The following is a 21075-nucleotide window of genomic DNA, read 5'->3' as shown; positions in this document are numbered from 1 at the left end:
CAAGATTATTAGAATTAACACAAAAGATGGCAATGCTGCAAGAAGAACCTGTGATTGTAAAACCAATGCCAGGAAGACCAAATACACAAAACCCTCCACGGAGAGGTAAGGGAGCACCTTGTAAAGGGCAGCAATCTGTTTTTTGATGTAAAATATATATACGTGACTTTTTGTTTCTGTGTGTAATGGTATGGTACCCTAGGAATAATCCCAAGAACTGAGTAAAGAAAAAAAGTCTGTCTTAAAATGTTAACACGACGCTGTCATCTTTAGGTCCTCTGAGCCAGAATGGCTCTTTTGGCCCATCCCCTGTGAGTGGTGGTGAATGCTCCCCTCCATTGACAGTGGAGCCACCCGTGAGACCTCTCTCTGCTACGCTCAGTCGAAGAGATATGCCTAGAAGTGAATTTGGTGAGTATTCACGTGTTTCCTTGCAATACTCTTGGGTGGTTTTTTCCCTTTTATTTGAGAATTCTAATGCAAACACTTTAGAATTTGGGTCTGTCCAGTATAGAAAAGAAAATTTCTTACTTTGTCTTGGTGGATTCAACTGCAAGTATTCAACTGAAAGATTTTGCTTTAGAACAGAAGGCATTTATTACTTTCCTTTATTGTTTTCTTTCTTAGTTTTTTACTCTGAAGTATAAGCTTTTATCTTTCAATTAAAGTTCTGTGGGATTCCTCTCCCAAATACAGCTGACACTTGAACAACACAAGTTTGATCTGTGCAGGTCCACTTCTATGCAGATTTTTTTCAAAAAATATCTTGGGAAATTTTTTGGAGCTTTGCAATAATTTGAAAGAACTTGCAGATGAACCACATAGCCTAGAAATATTAAAAAATTTAAGAAAAATTTATGTATGTCGTGAATGCATAAAATATATATAAATACTAGTCTATTTTATCATATACTATTGTAAAATATACAAAGATCTATTTTTAAAAGTTAAAATTTATCATAACTTGCACAAGCACAGATGTACCTGATACCATTCACAATTGGGAAAAAATAAACACATGTAAAGATGCAGTTTTAAATCATAAATGCGTAAGATTAGCTGTAGTACATACTGTACTACTGTAATAATTTCATAACCACCTCCTATTGCTACTACAGTGAGCTCAAGTGTTGTGAGTATCCACTTAAAACACCATGTGATGTTAATCTGCATGTGGGCAGTTCATCTTTCCAGTAAATTGTGTATCACAGTAAACATAATCTCTCATGGTTCTTGTGTATTTTTCATGTTTAGTGCAATACCATAAACCTTGAATAATACCATGGGACCCATATAAAATGCCACTAGTGATGCTGGAAGTATTCTCCAGAAGCAGAGTCATGACACTACTAGAGAAAGTTGAATTGCTTTGATATATACCATAGATTGGAGTGTGCAGTAGCAGTTATCAGTCATTTCAGTCAGACGATTCATCTTGTAAACAGACCATGTACGTGTACAGTACAAATACAATACAGTGCTATAAATACATTTCCTCTTATGATTTCAATAACATTTTCTTTAGCTTGCTTTATTAAAGTAAGAATACAGTATACAATATATATACAGAATATATATTAACTGTTTATGTTATTGGTAAGGCTTCTGGTCAATAGTAGGCAGGTTTTGGGGAGTCAAAAGTTACACGTGGATTTTTGACTGCGCAGGGGATCAGCACACTTAACCCCTGCATTGTTCAAGAGTCAACTGTATTATAAAGTAGCCTTAATAACTTTATAGTTTATGCGGCATACATGTTTCCACTTCTCATTACTATAGTATGAAACGCTGTTAAGTCTATTTTGAATCCTAAATATGTCTATAATACTCGGTAAGATACAGAAGTCAGATTACATATACACTGAACAAAAATCACCATGTAGAATACAATACATGGAAGTCTGTAGCTTGAAGTGTAGAACCAGAGCCATTAATGTGCAGGATTTATTGTTCTTTCAGTGCAAGGCAGTTTTTATTTTAATTCTTTAAGTCCGTGCATAAATTGTAAGTGATTTCCCTTCATAAGGATTGGGAGACCCATTTTTAATATTGCTTTCCAGATAGACTTGAACCCTGACCTGTCCACAATTGATTATTTCTTCCAAAAAATACATATAAGGGCTCTGTTATTTCTTTCTCAAGGATCAGTGGACGGGCCTCTACCTCATCCTCGATGGTCAGCTGAGGCATCTGGGAAACCCTCTCCTTCTGGTAAGGGAGCAAGAGTGTTCAAAGAGTCTAAAACCATGCAGGAAGTGGGTAGAGGAATTTTTTTTTTTTTTTTTAATCCTCCTCACAGAGTACACAAGTCAGAATAAGTCTAAATCAGTTCTCTGGTCTTTAACAGATCCAGGATCTGGTACAGCTGCCATGATGAACAGCAGCTCAAGAGGCTCTTCCCCTAACAGGGTAATCGATGAAGGCAAGGTAAATGCACCCATTTTGAATAATTAGTTATTTCAGGACATTTAGCTTTTCCTACAACTCTGTCTTTGCCTCATCTCCTATTTGTGTGTTCTACCTGTACTATCTCATTTATTTTTTAAAAAAGCAAACTGTTCTGCAAGAGCCTGAAGTCCCCTCAGTTCCCAGCATTACATCTTTGGCTGAGCATCCAGTAGCAGTAAGTACTTAGAAGTGTGGACTGAACTGGGCTATAAGTTGCATGGCAATATTGATCTTACTTTTATCCTTGACTTGGGAGTGTTGCTGAAATCTGATGGATTCATTGGCCTTTTCTCCTCTCTCCTGTTTAGTTAGACATTTAACCTGAGTAGAGCATCTGCTGTAACTGTAATTAACTTAAACAAAAGTGAAAAGTCCCCACTCTTGTGTGTTTCAGTGTTTAATGCTATTAGGCAAAGTAAATTCATTGTAAATTGTGTAATTCATTACTATGTCTTCATTTGGAAGTGTGGTATTTAAGAATACCTCCAATTGTATATTAGGCAAACCCTATTTTGAATGGTCTGGAATTACAGATCAATAACAGAAGAATGTTTGCTGGAAGTGAAATACTGAATAGTGAAAGTCTATAATTACCCATTGAGCCAGTTCCCAGCAGTGTCCTTAAACAGTGTTCACATAAGTATATTCTCTTGTAACTTGTGTAGCTGTTATGGCTGGTAAGTCCTCTGATCATACCTCACCGTGATTCTCTACATTGAAATTAAAATAAGTTTAATGATTGAGAGTTTCCAACCCACTTTCCCATAGGAAATTATTAATCAGTATCTCATAGTAGACAGTATTACTAGTGAATGAAGGTAGATAGAGCTGTGCCTGTGTAATTTGTGTACATAACATTGTTTCTCTTGGAAAATACTTCCAAGTTCCAGCAGAGGACTCCAGGAATACACATCTCTTGAGAAATGTTTTTATCCAAGGGCAGCTTGGATAAGACCCAAGACCTCTTTGAAGTAGGAGACTTCAAAGAGTGTAGAGGCTGCTTTGTGAGACAGGAGAAGCAGAGGTGGAAAGAACGTGGCCTTGGAGTCAAACCTGGCATTGAATTCCAGCCAGCCTCTTACATGCTGTGTGACCGTCAGCAAATCTAATACTCTCTGTGCCTGTGTTCCTGCATATTTAGAACAAGATGGTCCTATTAGAGATTTAGAGATGTGATAATTCGAGTTAATATATGTAAGGCCTACAGAAGGTACTCTGTTCAATCACTATTACATGGTAGAGAATGGATTTTTCATTCCCATTCATTCTCTGCATCCTTAATATGGAAATTACTCTGATGGGAGGGATGTGCAGAGGGAGTGACTGCCTTAGAAATAGACGTATGAATGGCATAACTTCTATATTAGTCAGGAATGACCTCCATTTATAACCTGTGCGTTCCCTTCCATTTGCAGATGTAAGCAATAATACGATTATAGCAAGTGTTCACTCCTGTGGCGTACTTTTAACCTTTCTAAGCTATCAGTGGTAACAAATGAGAGGGGTAGAGTTTTTTGCACTAATTCTGCTCTTCGGACAAATGCCTGATATCTGCTTCATTGGGTTTTAGTTTTTACTGGTGTTGGTGCTTTTGTCTGTCATACCAGAGTATTTCAAAACTTCAATTGCTTCTACTCTGCAGGTTAATATGGCTCCAAAAGGGCCCCCTCCTTTCTCAGGAGTCCCTCTCATGAGCACCCCTATGGGAGGCCCTATACCACCACCCATTCGATATGGACCACCACCTCAGCTCTGCGGACCTTTCGGGCCTCGGCCACTTCCTCCACCCTTTGGTAAGATGATCTGAACAGTAGTGATTGACTTGTAAACACATTCATCTCCCTCTATCCCTTGCTAATACAACTGCAATTGCAGGGCTTTGCAATGCAGTGATGAAGCTGATTGAGTACATTGTTAACTTTTCCCCAAGTTCCTTAGGACACAAAGGGTGCTGCATAATCTCCTGTGATTAGATGGGCAATAATTGTCTCTAATAGAACAAGGAAAGGGGCTATTCATAAAAAGCCAGAAATATTAAGTACATGTTTATTGAACATTTGTGGCTGTGTACTAGGCTCTGCAATGGATAGCAAGGTAGATAAAATATATCCCCTAATTAAGATGTCTTGTAGGTCACAAATATACACACTCTACAACATAAAGCTTCTAATCACCCATAATGGAAGCATAAGCAGTAGGTCACAGGATATTAGGGAAAGATACAAACCCTCAGTCCTCACCTTGGGAATACAAAGGAAGGAGATATGAAAGAGAAGGTAGAATTTAACAGCTATCTAATGAATGCTGCTGAATTTAATTAGATGCAGCTGGAAGGCCTTTTCCAGCAGGGCAAGCACCTTAATTTTTATGGCATTATTAGCTCCATCTTGAGCTACTGCATAATTTTTTTTTTTTTTTTTTGAGATGGAGTCTCACTTGTTGCCCACGCTGGAGTGTGGTGGCACGATCTCTCCTCACTGCAAGCTCCGCCTCCTGGGTTCACACCATTCTCCTGCCTCAGCCTCCCAAGTAGCTGTGACTACAGGCGCCCGCCACCACACCCGGCTAATTTTTTGTATTTTTAGTAGAGACGGGGTTTCACTGTGTTAGCCAGGATGGTCTCGATCTCCTGACCTCGTGATATGCCCGCCTCGGCCTCCCAAAGTGTACTGCATAAATTTGTAACTGATACACAGTAGTTAATGGAATTTATCAAAATTTTTATTGCAATGAAGCCATATTTAGTCTGTCTTCTTGGTATGGTGGAGTGCAAATCTCTCTCTTTTTAAGATAAAGATGATAGGCCAGGCACAGTGGCTCACGCTTGTAATCCCAGCACTTTATGAATCCCACCATTCATTAGATGAGGCTGAGGCAGGTGGATCCCTTGAGTCTAGGAGTTTGAGACCAGCGTGGGCAACATGGTGAAACCGCCATCTCTACAAAAAATACAAAAATTAGCTGGGAGTGGTGGCATCCATCTGTAGTCCCAGCTACTCGGGAGTCTGAGGTGGGAGGATCGATTGTGTCCAGGAGATTGAGGCTGCAGTGAGCCATGGTCACTCCACTACACTCCAGTCCAGGTGACAGGCAAGACTCTGCCTCCAAAAAAAAAAGGATGACAGACCGTATTAACATACCTGGCATTATCTTAATTTAGATATGTTCCTAGGAATTTACTAGAAATAATTTTTGTTTTCCAGGTCCTGGTATGCGTCCACCACTAGGCTTAAGAGAATTTGCACCAGGCGTTCCACCAGGAAAACGGGACCTGCCTCTCCACCCTCGGGAATTTTTACCTGGACACACACCATTTAGACCTTTAGGTCCACTTGGCCCAAGAGAGTACTTTATTCCTGGTGCCCGATTACCACCCCCAACCCATGGTCCCCAGGATTACCCACCACCACCTGCTGCAAGAGACTTACCGCCATCAGGCTCTAGAGATGATCCTCCTCCTGCCTCTCAGAGCACTAGCCAGGACTGTTCACAGGCTTTAAAACAGAGCCCATAACTATGACCTCTGACATTTTGTTGGAGAGAAAGTGTACTGTGCATTATTCATTACAGTAAAAGATTTCATTGGCTTCAAAATACAAAAGTTTATTTTAAAAGGTCTGTTGTTAGAACTGCGCTGCCTCGGCAGTGTGCATTTTTGAGCCAAACAATTCAGAAATGTCATTTCTTCCCTAAATAAGACACCTTTTAAGCTAGAGCGTCCTTACAACTTTGAAATGTGCAATAAAGAATACCTGTGTTTTAGCTAATGTAGCATATGTAATTGCTAAATGATTTAGAATGTCATGAAAAATATGAACATTTCCTGTGGAAATGCTTTAAGAACATGTATTTCCATTATCCTATTTTTAGTGTACACCAGCTGAATACGGAGCAATGGTGTTTATAAGCGTTTTTTTTTTTAAAACTATCTGGTCACAAAGACTGTTACGCTAAAAATGTTTACTAAAAGATCACTAAACTTCATCTCCCCTCTTGCTGAAGTTCTTTGTAGTAACAGCTCATAAAAATTTGTTATTAATATTTCCCAAGTGTCTGTTGATTCATTGGACTGTTAATGAGGTTTGTGCGATTTGGGGAACATGTACACTCCGGCTCCCAGAACTGAAGATGGTGGCTGGTGGCACACTTCCGGCTGCTACCCCCTCACCTGTGAACTCTACAAGTGATGTCTTTTCATTTCAAAGAAGTTTATTTCCCACTTGTATAGCATTCACATGCTTTCTTTACGATCCTCATTGTCTGTTTAGAATGGTTTTCTGAGAGTGAGTTTACATTAGTAGCAAGAGTTGTTTGACCTGATGTTCTATTGCTTTTACCATTCCTGTAGAAAAAAGGTACACAACAGAAAAATGAAAATGATGTGTCATGGCCATAAAAGTACAGAAATCTTTAAAAATTTTTAAATGTACAGTCTCGTCTTTCCCATTCCTTGCCACTGATTTTTGAGGAATATAATAAGATTGGAAGAGTATAATGCCATGAGAAAGAATGATTTAGGACTATGAGGCTTACAACATGCCCTAGGTCAGCAATCAAGGGTTGAAATCAGTTTTTTTTTAGGGAGGAAGAGGGGGGGCGACACGTGTTATTCCAAAATTAATATTTAAACATTGGTGCTTTTATTTAAAAATCAGTAACTAACCATCTGGAATTGTAGCATACTTAAAGTTTTATCCATTACTACACTGTGCCTTTAAAACAATGTTTCTTTAAATACTCTACAGCATTTCTAAGAACTAACTTCAGACATTTTAATTACAGTAATAATAGCACTCCTTTTAAGGAGTTTAAGATCTAGACTAAAACTAAAATCATAAAAGGCTGATACTTTTGTTTGCTGCTAGGTTACATTCTTCCATTCATTGAAGTCCTATGATGTAATATTTTTGAAACCTAGTGTATGTCTTGTCACTGTTGTGATATTTAATTGATTAAGAATATCTTGTAAAAAGGAATAAAAGCTTCAATGTGCAACAATTTTCTCTTTATACTAAACAACTGAAGATAGTTTAGAAAGATAAGGACTTTGAAAGAAGGCAACTCTGTCAAAGTTCATAAGGATATATAAATTCTTCAGGAAAAGAGAATTCAATCTATATGTCCTCCCATTTAATATCAAGAATAGAAGAAATTAAGAGGAAAACTCCACAGAGGAGCATAGGCCACTTTTAGCCACATGTAAAATAAGATTAAGTCACAAATACAATTTTTGAATTTACCTGTCAGTCTCTTTAGGACACAAAACAATGCTGAAATTAATATAATTTCTAATTTTAAATGTCATTTAAGTGTAGATTATGCCATCTAGGAAGGTAAGTAGAATAGGTAAATTAAATCTATTTTTAAAATTCAAAATTAAGAGTATTTTTCCCCTCTAAAGCCTTTTTTGGTGATTATTCTGTATCTGACATAATTGAGAAACTGGCAAGCTGTGGAGATTCCAGTGTAGCTTCTCTGAGAAGTTGTGAGCCAGTCCATAACTGCTTCCTCTCACATCCATCTGATTGCACCATTTCTGCAGCAAACCCCAAAGCAGGGCGCCAAAATGCAGATGGCATAGGGAGTATCATCCCTCAGTCAAATCACTTTTCCATCTCTAAAGTTTCATCTATTTCTGAAGTCATCTCCAACTAATTGTGTCTGGATTTAGTTGCTAAAATTGTCTTATTTATGAAGCAGCAATATTCAGCCTGAAGGCATTTCTGCTATGGTTGTAGTGACATCGTCAATGGCTGATTTTTTTCATTGGAAAGTAAGTAATTTGTGGGATGTAGTATATTCTGTGTCAACTGCAAGACAATCACTCATTTTCTCATTATATTCAAGTCCGAATTAAAGTTAAGCTAATCACACAGTGTTCAATTTAAGCTTCTTTAATGTTGATGAAAGGTATTTGTAGTTCATATAAACCATACTTATGTGAAGGATAGCAGATGCTTCATATAAATTATCACTTTGATATACATATCTTACGGTTTATGAGAAAAGAGAAAAAATAATACATCGGTTTTGCTACATTTTAATCGTTTTTTTAAGGGATTATTTTTTAGGTCTTGTCAGCAACATCAAACAAAAGGTACTGAGTACTCCACAGGGTACAGAGTGCTGCCAAGCACCTTAGAAAAATTACATGACACGGAGAAAATGCGCTTCTTGCTCCTTGAAGAGCTTACAGTCTAGGGATTTGACAACTCACAGTCTTAGGAACTGAGTGAACAATAAAGTAAGGCAAATTCTTCATCCCCTAGAGCTATTGTGGACTGACTCATTTTAGAATTTGGAATTAATCCAATCAAGATGAGAGACAAGACTAAATTTGGCCGAGAATTCGTTCAGGCTCACATAGTTTTTATTAACATCCGTCTAGTAAACAGAATGGACCTAACAGACAACTGAAAGTAAAGACTAGATCTCTTGAAGTGCAAGGGCTAAAACAACTTAATTGTGGTTACTTATTTTAAAAAGCAAACATACTGAATGGTATGACTAGGGTGATTACACTAGTTTAAAAATAGGCCAGGTACTGACACTGCATTCCCCTCATGCATTGCTCATTTAAAATAGTGAATATTAAAATATGTGGGCTTTACATCTAACCCACAGAAAGCCCACCACAAATGTTCTGTGTATCAAATATCCACCTCATGTGTACTATGAAAGTTTTATTTATGCCCCATTAAGTCAAAAGTAAATAGTCAAATTATAGTAAGCTAATGACCTGCATATTTTCATATGGATGAATGTCAGTATATCTAAATAGGAAATAAATGGCGATCCTATCTACCTATATAAAAAAAATAGAATATCTTTCCAGATTTTGCATACTCCTCACTATAAGAAGAGGTATGCGGGTTTTAAGGTTTCACAATCAGTTGTCAGAAAAACAGCAGTTATGCCTGCAGTATCTCGTTAGCATCTGACTCAATTATTTTTAGATTACATGTTTAGAAGACATTGTAAACCCATCTAAAAATTTGTAATTACTTTGAGATGGTTCCAATGTTAACCCTAGAATCATCATCAGAAAGAGTAACAATGTGATGTAGAAGAACAGCTAATCAACATGACTAAAAATATGCTCATTTTCAGAAAAACAATCTGGTCATCTGGAAACAATCACAGCTACAACCTAGGGAACACTCCCATATGGGATACTGATCTGGCCAAGGCACACTTTCTAAGCAGGAAAACTATCAGATCAGGGTGAATTTAGGCCACTTCAGAGGAGCTGCCTATAAACATCCAGACAGACCTTCTTAGGCCACAGAACTGGTCCAATTCCTCTTAAAGCAGTTTGACACTACCCTACCCACATCAACCCAAAGCTTGAAGTTAAGTCAAAAGAGCATACTGGAGCAAAAGTGAACAGATGTGTAAACTCTAGCACATTCTTATTGCTGTATTAAGTCTGAAGATGAGCACATCCTACCCACAACAGTATTGTTCCAGGAAGCAGGGTAGGAGTAGTGGTAAATTAGAAAATAGACTATTAATTGCACAATTAATAGAAAAGTAAAAACATGTTTCAAAATCTACAATAAACCTGTATCCAAAGGAGTCCTATATGTCAGTGATGTGCTGGACTTTGAATTCTGTGGTACAGCTTTGCATTGGACTCCCTCTGGCCTACTGGTCTGGGTGCGGCTTGCTTCCTGCCTGTTGAAGGGTGAATACGCTACACAGAGCTATGATGGTTTCTACTGAGTGGTAAAATTCACAGAAGTTCCAGGTTCATGATGTCAGGATCATTCCTTGTGCAAAGTTTGATGTAGATGAAGATAAAGTGGTTTCTTGGTCAATAATTGTAATTTCTTTCTTTTAAAGTCAGTGGGTTTCTTGTATCTGTAATCACAACAGAAGGATGATTGTTTAAAACACTTTGATAACTGAACTCTTCCAAGGTTAAATACTGGATATGGGGGATTTAGAAGAAATACATACTAGTCACCATCAAATTAGTACTAACTCTATATGCACACCACTTACAGTTCTATTACAATTGGCCCAGGTTTAATTTCATCCATCTCCATGAAAGCAAAACACTTGGTGCTGGTAAACCTTTTTTTAGGCTTGTAGTGTTTGAATTCAAAGAAGATAGCTGCACCTAAGGAATTAAAACAAGCCGCATAAACCACAGATAGCACATTTCTTGTGTGTCAATTCATTTTCTTTGATCACCAGAAGCATATGAACAGCGGGCATAATTCGACAAAACAACTTGTGCCAGTCTCAATGATTTGACAGTAACTTACTATGGTTGTCACCCCAAACTCGTCTGTATCTGAGAAGAGTGACATTTCTCCTTATCATCCAATTCTACAAACTATAGCAAAACTTCTTGAGCTAGACTGCTTCAAGAATGTATAACAGTTATGTACACAGGTAGAATCATAAGCTGCTATAAAATACGAAATGCCACAGAAGAACAAAGAAGATACTTCAATACACATAGAAACTCATTAGGTAGAAAATGCATTTAAAAGAGTTCCTAAAAAAATTTAAACTTGAATTATTTCCCTAACCCCGAAACAAAAACTCAAAAATTCAATCCTGGGGGTATTTTGGAATTCAAACAACATAAATCACATGCTGGCTGAGCTGTAAAATGTTATCTCTTTCCCTAATACCTTTTGCAGTATTCAAAGCACTGTTGTGATGTTTTTCCTGGAACTGCATGTTTGTGTCAAGGCAGTGCTGTAGAAGACAAAAGGTTCAAAGAGCAAATCTATCTATTCTGCCACTCTCCTCCAATGAGCAAGTGATAATGAGAAATTTAGACAGTTCTGGCCAGGTGCGGTGGCTCATGCCTGTAATCCCAGCATTTTGGGAGGCAGAGGTGGGCAGATCACTTGAGCCCAGGAGTTTGAGACCAGCCTGGGCAACATGGTAAGACCCCACCTCTACAAAAAAATTTTTTAAATAGCCGGGCTTGGTGGCAGGTGCCTGTAGTCCCAGCTACTCGGGAGGCTGAGGAGGGAGGACTGCCTGAGCCCAGGGAGACTGAGGCTGCAGTGAGCCATGATCATGCCACTGTGCCCCAGCCTGTGTGACAAAGCAAGACTGTTTCAAAAAAAGAAAAAAATAAGCAATTTAGACAGTCCTGTGTCCCCAAAGTCCAAGAGATAAACTCTTCCCCCAATCCTGCAGGAAAAAGCTAAAAATGGAGAAATAAGTTGCCTCATCAATGTGGCCAAGAAAAATGAATTTCTAAAGAAGGCATGGAAAGTGAAGGAAGGAAGTCAGTGTCTCACTCTTCACTGGTTACTTCTAAATACTGCCTTAACCAGAGCAGTCCAGGAGCTTGGCTTTCAAAGATAACATACATTTAATACTGTCACTGATGACAAAACTCACAAGTCACTAGAAGTTCAGCAGTGTTCAGAAATGTGTGTACAGCATTAGCACTTGGGTCCAAATGGACCACATCACATGGCAAGGGAGGAAAGAAAAACCAGTTGTTCAGGAGACAATGGGATGTGGGTGAGAGAGAGATGGGCATATTCAGCCATCTACTCCCAACATGCTCGAAAGGATTACAATAGTTAGGTTACTGGTAACATCTCTTCCCTAGGTGTGTGACCTTGCCATTTCCACAAACGGTGGCTTCTCTTCTCCCTCCCACAATACTCAGAGGCATTTTGTCATTAGAAAACCTCAAAGATTTTTAAGATACCAGAGTCTTTTCAGCTAGGAAACCCATCTCCTCCTCATGATTGTGTCTTGAGGTTTGAATAAATGTGAATGATAAAGTCACATTTCAAAACAATGCCAAAGTTCAAATATGTTACCATCATTCTGAGGAAGTTAAATTATTAATCTGTATCACCTGTAAATAATATATTTCCTGCATCCCTCATCATGCTTTTTATAAGAAAGAACAAAACATAAAACAAGAATATCCTGGGAAGATTAAGTTAAAATGTTTGTAAACATGAAAGTATGGTCATTAACACTAATATCAGTTAAAACTACAGTAACGGTAAACAGTAAGTTTGAAGCTGGCGAAAACGAATAGAGTCAAATTTTTAATCTAGTTCTACTTTTATTATCTGGTGAGTCGAGTCATTAAGAAAGAACACTGTAATAAAATAGAAAAGTTAACCCATGAAACACTCCACCTTCTCCCCTCCACATCACAAACATTTCTTAAGGCAACAGAGTTAAAGAAATGAAACAAATCAACAGTTTTGTTCAGAAGACATACTTTGTAACTGAAATTTCTTCAACACTATTTATTAAGCACCTCCTACATACATAGTCTTCTAACACAGCGACTCTGGAGCTTTGGTGTATGTCAGAATCACCTAGAGGGCTTCCTAAAACAGACTGCTAGGCCCGTCCCCATGGTTTCAGATTCAGGATGTCTGGGGGTGCCACCTAACAAGGTTCCAGGTGCTGCTGCTGTTCCAGGAATCATACTCTGAGAACCACTGTTCTAACAGAAGCACTGAAAGGTCTTTTAGTAGAAGAACAGAGGAGGCAGCAGCATCAGACTTGAGAAGTGAAATATCGAATATTTCAGATGCCGAGGCAATCACTTCAAAAGGCACTTGAATATCCTATAGAGCTTGAACATTTCAGAAACTGCAATTGAACCCTCAGGTGATAAAGGGATTCTGAAGTCACCTTTTTGGAGAACACCGAAATTTTCACTGGGCAAAAAGCATGGGTATTTAATACTAAGAACTGTACTTGGAAATGTAACCTCACTGTTTCAAAAATTTGCTTTTGTCCTTTCCTATTTCCTAACAATTAACTGCAAGTTATCGTTCTACCAAACTAGAAATCCTGGAAGAAAACCCTGGTTCTTAATTTCAAGATTAAAACTTAATCATTAAACTTAATCATCAGGGAGCCTTAGGGTGCTCCTGCTTCTCCCAGCCCTTCAGTGTGTGAAAAACTTTGTTTTGTTGGTAAAGACAATAAAATTGTATTATCAAAGATTGTTTTACTATATAACAGTGTTATCAGACAAGTAGATAACACAATTCCTAATTTCTAAATTTTAAAAATACGTATATTTATTCAAATCAATAAACACTATGTTACATTTACTTCTGCCAGATACTAACTATGCTAGGTCCCTCACATGTACAAACACAAATAAGATGAGAATTCTGTCCATAAGAAGCCAATGATTATTTAGGATTACAAACCTTTGGTTAATTTTTCAACATGCTTCTGGAGCTCAATGTCCACATTAAAATGAACATATGTATCTTCTTTTCTTGAAGCCACAGGGGTATCTTGCACAGGAGTTAAGTCTATGCCATTCAGATCTAAAGAGAAAAGAAGTTTCTCTTTAGGAACATTCAAGTATACAGACTTAAAAACTGCAGGCCGGGCACGGTTGCTCACGCCTGTAATCCTAGCACTTTGGGAGGCCGAGGCAGGCAGATCATGAGGTCAGGAGATCGAGATCTGGCTAACACAGTTTCACCTGGCTAACACGGTGAAACCCCATCTCTACTAAAAATACAAAAAAATTAGTCGGGCATGATAGGAGGCACCTGTAGTCCCAGCTACTCGGGAGGCTGAGGCAAGATAATGGCATGAACCCAGGAGGCGGAGCTTGCAGTGAGCCAAGATTGCACCACTGCACTCCAGCCTGGGTGACATCTCAAAAACAAAAACAAAAAACAAAAAACTGCAAACTAGGTAGGGCATGGGGGCTCACGCCTGTAATCCCAGAACTTTGGGAGGCCAAGGTGGGTGGATCACTTGAGGTCAGGAGTTCAAGACTAGCCTGACCAACATGGTGAAACCCCGTCTCTACTAAAAATACAAAAAATTAGCCAGGCGTGGTGGTGCGCACCTGTAATCCCAGCTACTTGGGAGGCTGAGGCAGGAGAATCTCTTGAATCCGGGAGGCAGAGGTTGCAGTGAGCCAAGATTGCGCCACTGTACTCCAGCCTGGGCAATAAGAGTGAAACTCCGTGTCAAAATAACAAAAAACAAACAAATAAACAAAAAAAAAACCCTGCCAACTACAGGGGGTATATTTCATAAGGATGCTTGCAGAAAGGTGAGAGGAAATTCTTGGACTAATAGAAATTCCCATTTGGTGTGAGCAGGTATCTGAAGAGTTGCAGGTGATCACAGAGGCATGTGGAGAGGCTGAGTGAGGGGATGGGAGGCTTCGCGGTGGGAAGGAGGAAACCTGTCTCAATCAGGTACAAAAGAAAGCTTGTAGAACACAAAATTTCATCTTTATAGGGAAGAAGTGAAAAGAACTTTTTGTTTTCCTTAGGAAATAGGCCACTATATTTTTGTCTGCAATAAAAACTTAGAATGTAAATAATATGCCTCAATGGGACCTTACCCCTAATTTCCAAACTTGATCAAGTATATGGTTTGGAAAGGCCTTTAAATCTAACATTATCAGAATCCCCCTGCTGTATTCAAATCTAAGGACCAAAAATGGACATGAAAATTGCCACTGAAACCCTTCCATCAATGAATAATTTTACAAATATTATCTAAATTCTCATTATATTTGTTATAACAACCTGTTTTATACCAACTAGACAGAACACTAAATTATTGTGTATGGTTTTAATTTTCTGGATCCAGGAATCTTCCAGTTTAATCAAATTCAACATGGACTCATTTAATGACTACTCAAGTGTTTACTTATTACTCAACAGATTTGTCTTAGAGAACTTAAAACAATATAGTTCATTGATTGTTTCAGTTCTTAAAGATATTTACAAAAATATGTTTTAGTTCAACATGTATGCAAAGGTAACTTAACAGCTACTACAATATCATTAAATATCTTTGTGTTTTACAGTGTACATTCCTGAATGAGTTACACAGTTCTGTAAATGACCGATCAAACTATAATGTAGAGTATATATACTTTCCAGTAGGCCATATATTTGATAACTGAAAACATCAGAAGTTAAAAGTTTCACAGCATTAGTGCTGTGGATCATGGTCTCCAAATAATCCCTCTCTGTGGCCAAATTCCTTTTTATTTTAATTGGTACTACTGAACTTTTGAATCTGAACTTATTTCTATGACTGACAAAAGTTCTCTTCATTTGATTTCAGTCCCTATCTGTTTCTTTGACTTGCCTCAAATTACAGATTAAAGTAAACCACTTGGATTAGCTGTGCAGTTGTTTCTGGACAGGAGTATGACAACTTCATTCTCAATTGCCCAATAATTATTTTTAAAAGACTGTTAAGTACTTTATAAAGAAAGTACTATATACAATGTTTGGCAACAACAAAAGAATTCAACCAATGTGGTTTCCCTCTGAAAGACTGAAAAGGTTAACTACCTTTTCACTGGATAGGAGAAAAAAACCAAATCCTAAGAATAATCATGCTTCCTAACCACAGTAACATAGTTAAGGATAAGAAATACTTCACTTGTTGAATGCTCCACAGGATTACGTTCAGAGCAGGCATGCTATGGATCTGTCCTCCTCCCTGTCCTCACTGATCATTCACTTAAGGCCTGATTCTCATCCACCTTTGGAGGACTCTCCAATGTAGACCTCTCTCTTGGACAGGAAGGAGAGGGCCTAACGCAGGAGGGAAACAGAACACTGGGCTTTGCAAACAAACCTACACACCTTTGGAAGGTGAGGGATATTCTGTTAACCTGTATCCTAAATGATGTATCTGCTGATAAAGATGTGTAGCCAGCACCCCAGGTGGGATTTTAAGAATAAAAAGATATACACAAAGAAAAACTTAAAAGCAAAACAGTGTAAGTTATAAATAAGAAAATAAGTAAATCTCTCAAAAGTGTTCAGTGAAGAAGTGATGATCTCTTTCAGGGACTTTGCCTCATTATATAATAGAATGAACTAAAACGAGTTGTCACATACAGAAGACTCCTTGCCCCACCACCAAAAAAAAGCTGTCCCAAATAAGAAGCAACATTATAAAATTCACCTGAGGGAAAAAAAGTAAACAGAGTTACTTACCCTTTACACTAACTGTAATATAGGGATCAATGCACTGCCCAGCATCTTTCAAACCAATTTTCTCAATTCTGATAGTGAGTAACGTCATTCCTGGTTCTGATGGCAACCTTGGTAATAAAGTACCTGGCAACAGGGAAAAAGCAATAAAAGCTTCATGTCATTTCACAATAAGCATTTTAACAAACACAGAGAAGATACAGCCTTGCTCGTAACTGACTTAATAACCAGCCAGGCATTATTTTGGTTCCCAAAACTCCCAAACGCTTGGCATTACTTTTTTCAAATGTTTAATTATACATAAGAGAAATCTGCACTTCCATGTCTCATAGTCACCACTAAAGCAGAAATTATTCAAGTTTGTCAGAAATTCAAGTCACTCCAGGAAGCCCAATTATAAATTACCACATAATTAATAATAAACTCATTACTTTGTATATGCTTATTTATGTATATACTTTGCATCTCAGTATGAAGTGGTAGAAGAAAAAACTTTTAAAATATTTCTTATATTATCCTAATGTTTGAGAAATATAATACCACAGTTGATCAACAAATCCTTTTAAATTACTTTTTATTTGACACAGGGTCTCACTCTTTCACCCAGGCTGGAGTGCAGTGGCACAATCACAGCTCATTGCAGCTCAACCTCCTAGGTTCAAGTGATCCTCCCACCTCAGCGTCCCGAGTACCAGGGACTACAGGCATTTGCCACTAGTTACTATTGATACAGGAAATAATTTACAACTTAGTAATTGTGTATTTAATGGAATAATCTTACAGTCTAATTTCCCATTCTTTTCCTTATGAACATTAAGGAAAAAAAAAAAAACCCACCTGTTGAAATTGCAGTGAAGTTTAGATCAATTTTAGAAAGAATCACATCTTTAGAAATTGCTTCTTCCAATCCATCAACTGTTATCTCTCAGCTTTTTAAAGACTTTTAATTTTCTCAATGGAATTTTATTCTTTTCTTCACAAAAGTCTTATACTTCTTTTGTTGGGTTTATTATAAGATACTTGATATTTTTCTGATACTATTATAGATGTTAAAATATTTCATTTTCTGAGCACTTATTGCTTATTTAAAGAGATAGGATCGATTTTTTAATAATACCTCTGCTGGTAGGAAGAACTGATTTTTATGTACAGATTTTATACTCAGGAACTCTACTCTCTTATTAATACTAACGACTTATCCATAGGTTCTCTTTCATGTTCTAAATACATATTCATAACATCTGCAAATAAAGGGACAAGTTTCCTCCAATTTTTATATTTTATTTCTTTTTCTTATACTAGTACACTGGCTAGAACTTCTAAAGCACTGTTGAGGAAAACAGTTAATAGTAGGCACCCTTGTTTTGTTCCTGATCTGAAAAGGAAAGCTTTCTATTTTATCACTAAATATGACTGAGGCACTAAATGTCATTATAGCTACCTTTTATCAGATTAAAAATGTTCTGTTCTTGGTCTGCTAAGAAAGTTTTAAAATCATGAAAGAAATTAGAATGTAATTGAAAACTTTTTCGGCATCTCTTGAGATCATGAGATTCTTCTCCTTAATCTGCTAATGTGAATTACCTTGATATATGCATCTTGCTGATTTAACAATATATTCTGAAAAAAAAAAATCATGCAATAGTTTATGGAGATTTTCCTAATTATTTTCTGTAATAGTCCATGTATTGGCTATTCATTCAGCCAATCTTCGTATGGCAGTTAGGTTGTTTCTAATAGATTACTATTACCAAAAACACCTCAATAGAGAACCTGGTGTATATGCAAGTATTTAAAAAAGATTTTTTTACACGTTATTGGAAGTGTATCTTCAGAGAAAATTCCTAGGAACAGGATTGCTAAACTAAGAAAACTTGTATATTTTTGTTATTATTGAGCTATTGCTGAACTCTCCTTTAAAGGGACTATTATCACTTTCTATTCCCACCAGTGATGAATGAGCCCATTTCCCTATTGCCTCAACAGCAGTAGTTTTAATTTGCATGTCTTTTATCATGTGTGAAGTTGAGTATCTTCTAATATGTTCAAGAGCTATTTGTATATCTTGGGGGTGTGTGTGTGTGTACTATCTGTTCATATATTTTAACCAATTTTCTAATGTTTTGGGGGTGTTGTCACAACTTAAAATTTTCTTTATATATTAAGGATATTAGTCCTTTGTCATTTTGACTTTGATTATGGTGTTTTCTGACAGACAAAAGAGAGAAGTTCCTTTTATGATAGACTATTTTCTCCCAAGTAAACATTAAAAATTCTTCTACCTTTAGGTGAATCACTTTCATAACCTATAATTATCTAGATCTTTTAGTTGAAATAACGAGGCTAACATTTCTTTCTTCCTTACCAACAAACTTTTTTTTCTGCCTGAGAATATAATAAGGTTTAATCTAACTACTAAATATATTTCTAACAATGTAATATGGAGGCAGTGATTCCAAGCCGGAAAGATACCTAATTTATTCAGTTCTTCCCTAATTCAAGGTAGAACATAAAACATTGCACTCCATCATGAAGGTTCAGTTTTATCTTGACTAAGGAACAGCTGAAGCTATGTAATTAAGACGATAGATAGTATAGAAAGGTGTATTTCTCAGTGGTTTCTAATGTGCTCTCTCCCTGCCTAATCAACTCCTACACACCCTTCGAGTCTCAGTTCTGGCTAGATTACTTTTGCTAAACTCCTTCAGTCCTTTTTTCGTTCACTCATAATATACTGTGTCCACCTCTAACCATGATGATGTACTTTTTTTGGCTCTGTCTTACATGGTGAGCATCCTGAAAAACGGGAATGAGTAACTGTTCATTTTTGTATTGTTTGCACTAGTAATAAAGAGATCTTTGTTTTAGAAATATTTTGTTGAATGATAAATAAATTTTACAGTTTTAGAGGTTATTATGCTCTAGTAAACACGTGGCCTGAAAACATATTATCAATGTACTGCCTTATATAATATGCATGAAAGAAGATAAAATACTAGGGTAATACCATACCATTCCAGGGCTAGATTAAAGTTAACATATTTGGGCCGGGCGCGGTGGCTCAAGCCTGTAATCCCAGCACTTTGGGAGGCCGAGACGGGTGGATCACGAGGTCAGGAGATCGAGACCAACCTGGTGAACATGGTGAAACCCCGTCTCTACTAAAAAATACAAAAAACTAGCCGGGCGAGGTGGCGGCGCCTGTAGTCCCAGCTACTCGGGAGGCTGAGGCAGGAGAATGGCGTGAACCCGGGAGGCGGAGCTTGCAGTGAGCTGAGATCCGGCCACTGCAACTCCAGCCTGGGCGACAGAGCGAGACTCCGTCTCAAAAAAAAAAAAAATAAATAAAGTTAACATATTTGTGTGTCAAAGATAAAAACATACAATAATTAAAAATCAAGGCAATGTATTAAAAGCCAGATTTCTAAAACAAAAATGGATGCATTCAACTGTATAGAGTAACATGAGAATAAGTAACTACATTTATAAAACTTTACCAACTGCAGTTCCTGCAATGGGCTTTGTACTGAGCAATGCAGGTTCACAGTGATGAAAAGAGACTATGCAGCCCCTATAGCAATTTTATTATAGGTCTTTGAGCCTCATATGGCAGTAAGCAGTTAAGATTATGCTCACTTGATTTGGTCCATTTAATTTTTTTTTTTCAGGAGACAGGGGAAGCCACTGGTAGCTGATGAGCTCTATACAGCAGTCTGATGTCAGCCTCTTCAGCTTTATCTGCCCCAACCTTCCCTTATGCACCAACAGCTGGAGCAAACATGCTCTACTTGTAGCAAAGAAAACTGGAGGAAATTTTTCAATTCAATGTGACTTCTAAAGAAGAGGTATGAGCTAGGAGAGGAAGGTTCTAAGCCTAAGCATAGAGACAATTCTAAGTAAAAACAATGAATTTCAAGCTTCTGAATCCTTTCACTGCACTAGTGCACTGGGGAACACAAAAAAGTCCATTTAATGATGAGACCTACTTATTAATAAGGTTGTACCTGGATGGATAATTTCCAAGTTGCATCATCTGTGAAAAACACTTTATCAATGCAGCGATGGATCCAACAAAATTGAAAAATTGCAACTACAAGTCACAACCATTGATAAGTAAAGATACTGATTATTTTGATATCCTAATGGCCATTTAAAATAGAGTAAAGCTTTTTTTTTTTTTTTTTAAGTAATGTTCAGTTAAAAAAGGCTCAAAAAGGAAATTAATAGCACAACGTAAGGCCCAGAGAAAGAAAAGTCACACAGTGGGCAAGGATCTCATAATGCCTGCATGTGAAATTACAAGATGTTTTTAGGACAAGATATAGTGTAAGAAATTTAAAAGGTTCTACTCCCAAACTGCACAATAAGTACACACAGAGATGACTTTTCATATCCTGAAGAGGTTTTGTGATAAACTATAAAAAAATAGCTTCTCTACTGAGTCTACAAATTTTACCAATAAATGACATGCTACAGCATTTGTAAGGTGTATAACTAATGGTGAACTCAAGAAAATTTTTTCTGCTGTGAAGGCCCCAAACAAGCAAAGGCCAAGCTGGATTTCACGCCCTGTCTTCACGTGTACCTCTGAGGAACTGCCCTGGGCTGTACACTGTGGTGTCAAACAGAAAACCCTGACACTGTCAACTCATGGCTTTCTTCACTG

The 21075-nt window shown here is 37.5% G+C and overlaps 2 protein-coding genes across 4 annotated transcripts in view; one reads left to right on the top strand and one right to left on the bottom strand.

Moving 5' to 3' along the window:
* Nucleotides 1-8321, top strand: part of MIA3 (MIA SH3 domain ER export factor 3) — a 935339-nt gene extending 927018 nt beyond the window's left edge. For 2 of the 3 annotated variants that reach the window (XM_050760985.1, XM_050760994.1), the window contains 7 exons: nt 5-105; nt 274-411; nt 2143-2211; nt 2348-2427; nt 2552-2623; nt 4091-4241; nt 5652-8321. In XM_050760985.1, the coding sequence (XP_050616942.1) occupies nt 5-105; nt 274-411; nt 2143-2211; nt 2348-2427; nt 2552-2623; nt 4091-4241; nt 5652-5962 (922 nt within the window). In that variant the 3' untranslated portion in view covers nt 5963-8321. The remainder of the gene's footprint in view (nt 1-4; nt 106-273; nt 412-2142; nt 2212-2347; nt 2428-2551; nt 2624-4090; nt 4242-5651) is intronic. The other variant, XM_050761004.1, reaches the window with a different exon arrangement.
* Nucleotides 8322-8326: 5 nt separating this feature from the next.
* Nucleotides 8327-21075, bottom strand: part of AIDA (axin interactor, dorsalization associated) — a 42610-nt gene continuing 29861 nt past the window's right edge. The window contains exons 7-10 of the mRNA XM_050761400.1: nt 16413-16535; nt 13626-13748; nt 10456-10573; nt 8327-10311 (exon numbers count right to left, since the gene is read on the bottom strand). Of these exons, the coding sequence (XP_050617357.1) occupies nt 10215-10311; nt 10456-10573; nt 13626-13748; nt 16413-16535 (461 nt within the window). The 3' untranslated portion in view covers nt 8327-10214. The remainder of the gene's footprint in view (nt 10312-10455; nt 10574-13625; nt 13749-16412; nt 16536-21075) is intronic.

The sequence above is a fragment of the Macaca thibetana genome, chromosome 1, assembly GCF_024542745.1.
Source record: "Macaca thibetana thibetana isolate TM-01 chromosome 1, ASM2454274v1, whole genome shotgun sequence".
Lineage (NCBI taxonomy): Eukaryota > Metazoa > Chordata > Mammalia > Primates > Cercopithecidae > Macaca > Macaca thibetana.
The sequence above is the reverse complement of the archived record's forward strand: the minus strand, read 5'-3'. Positions and strand labels throughout refer to the sequence as shown.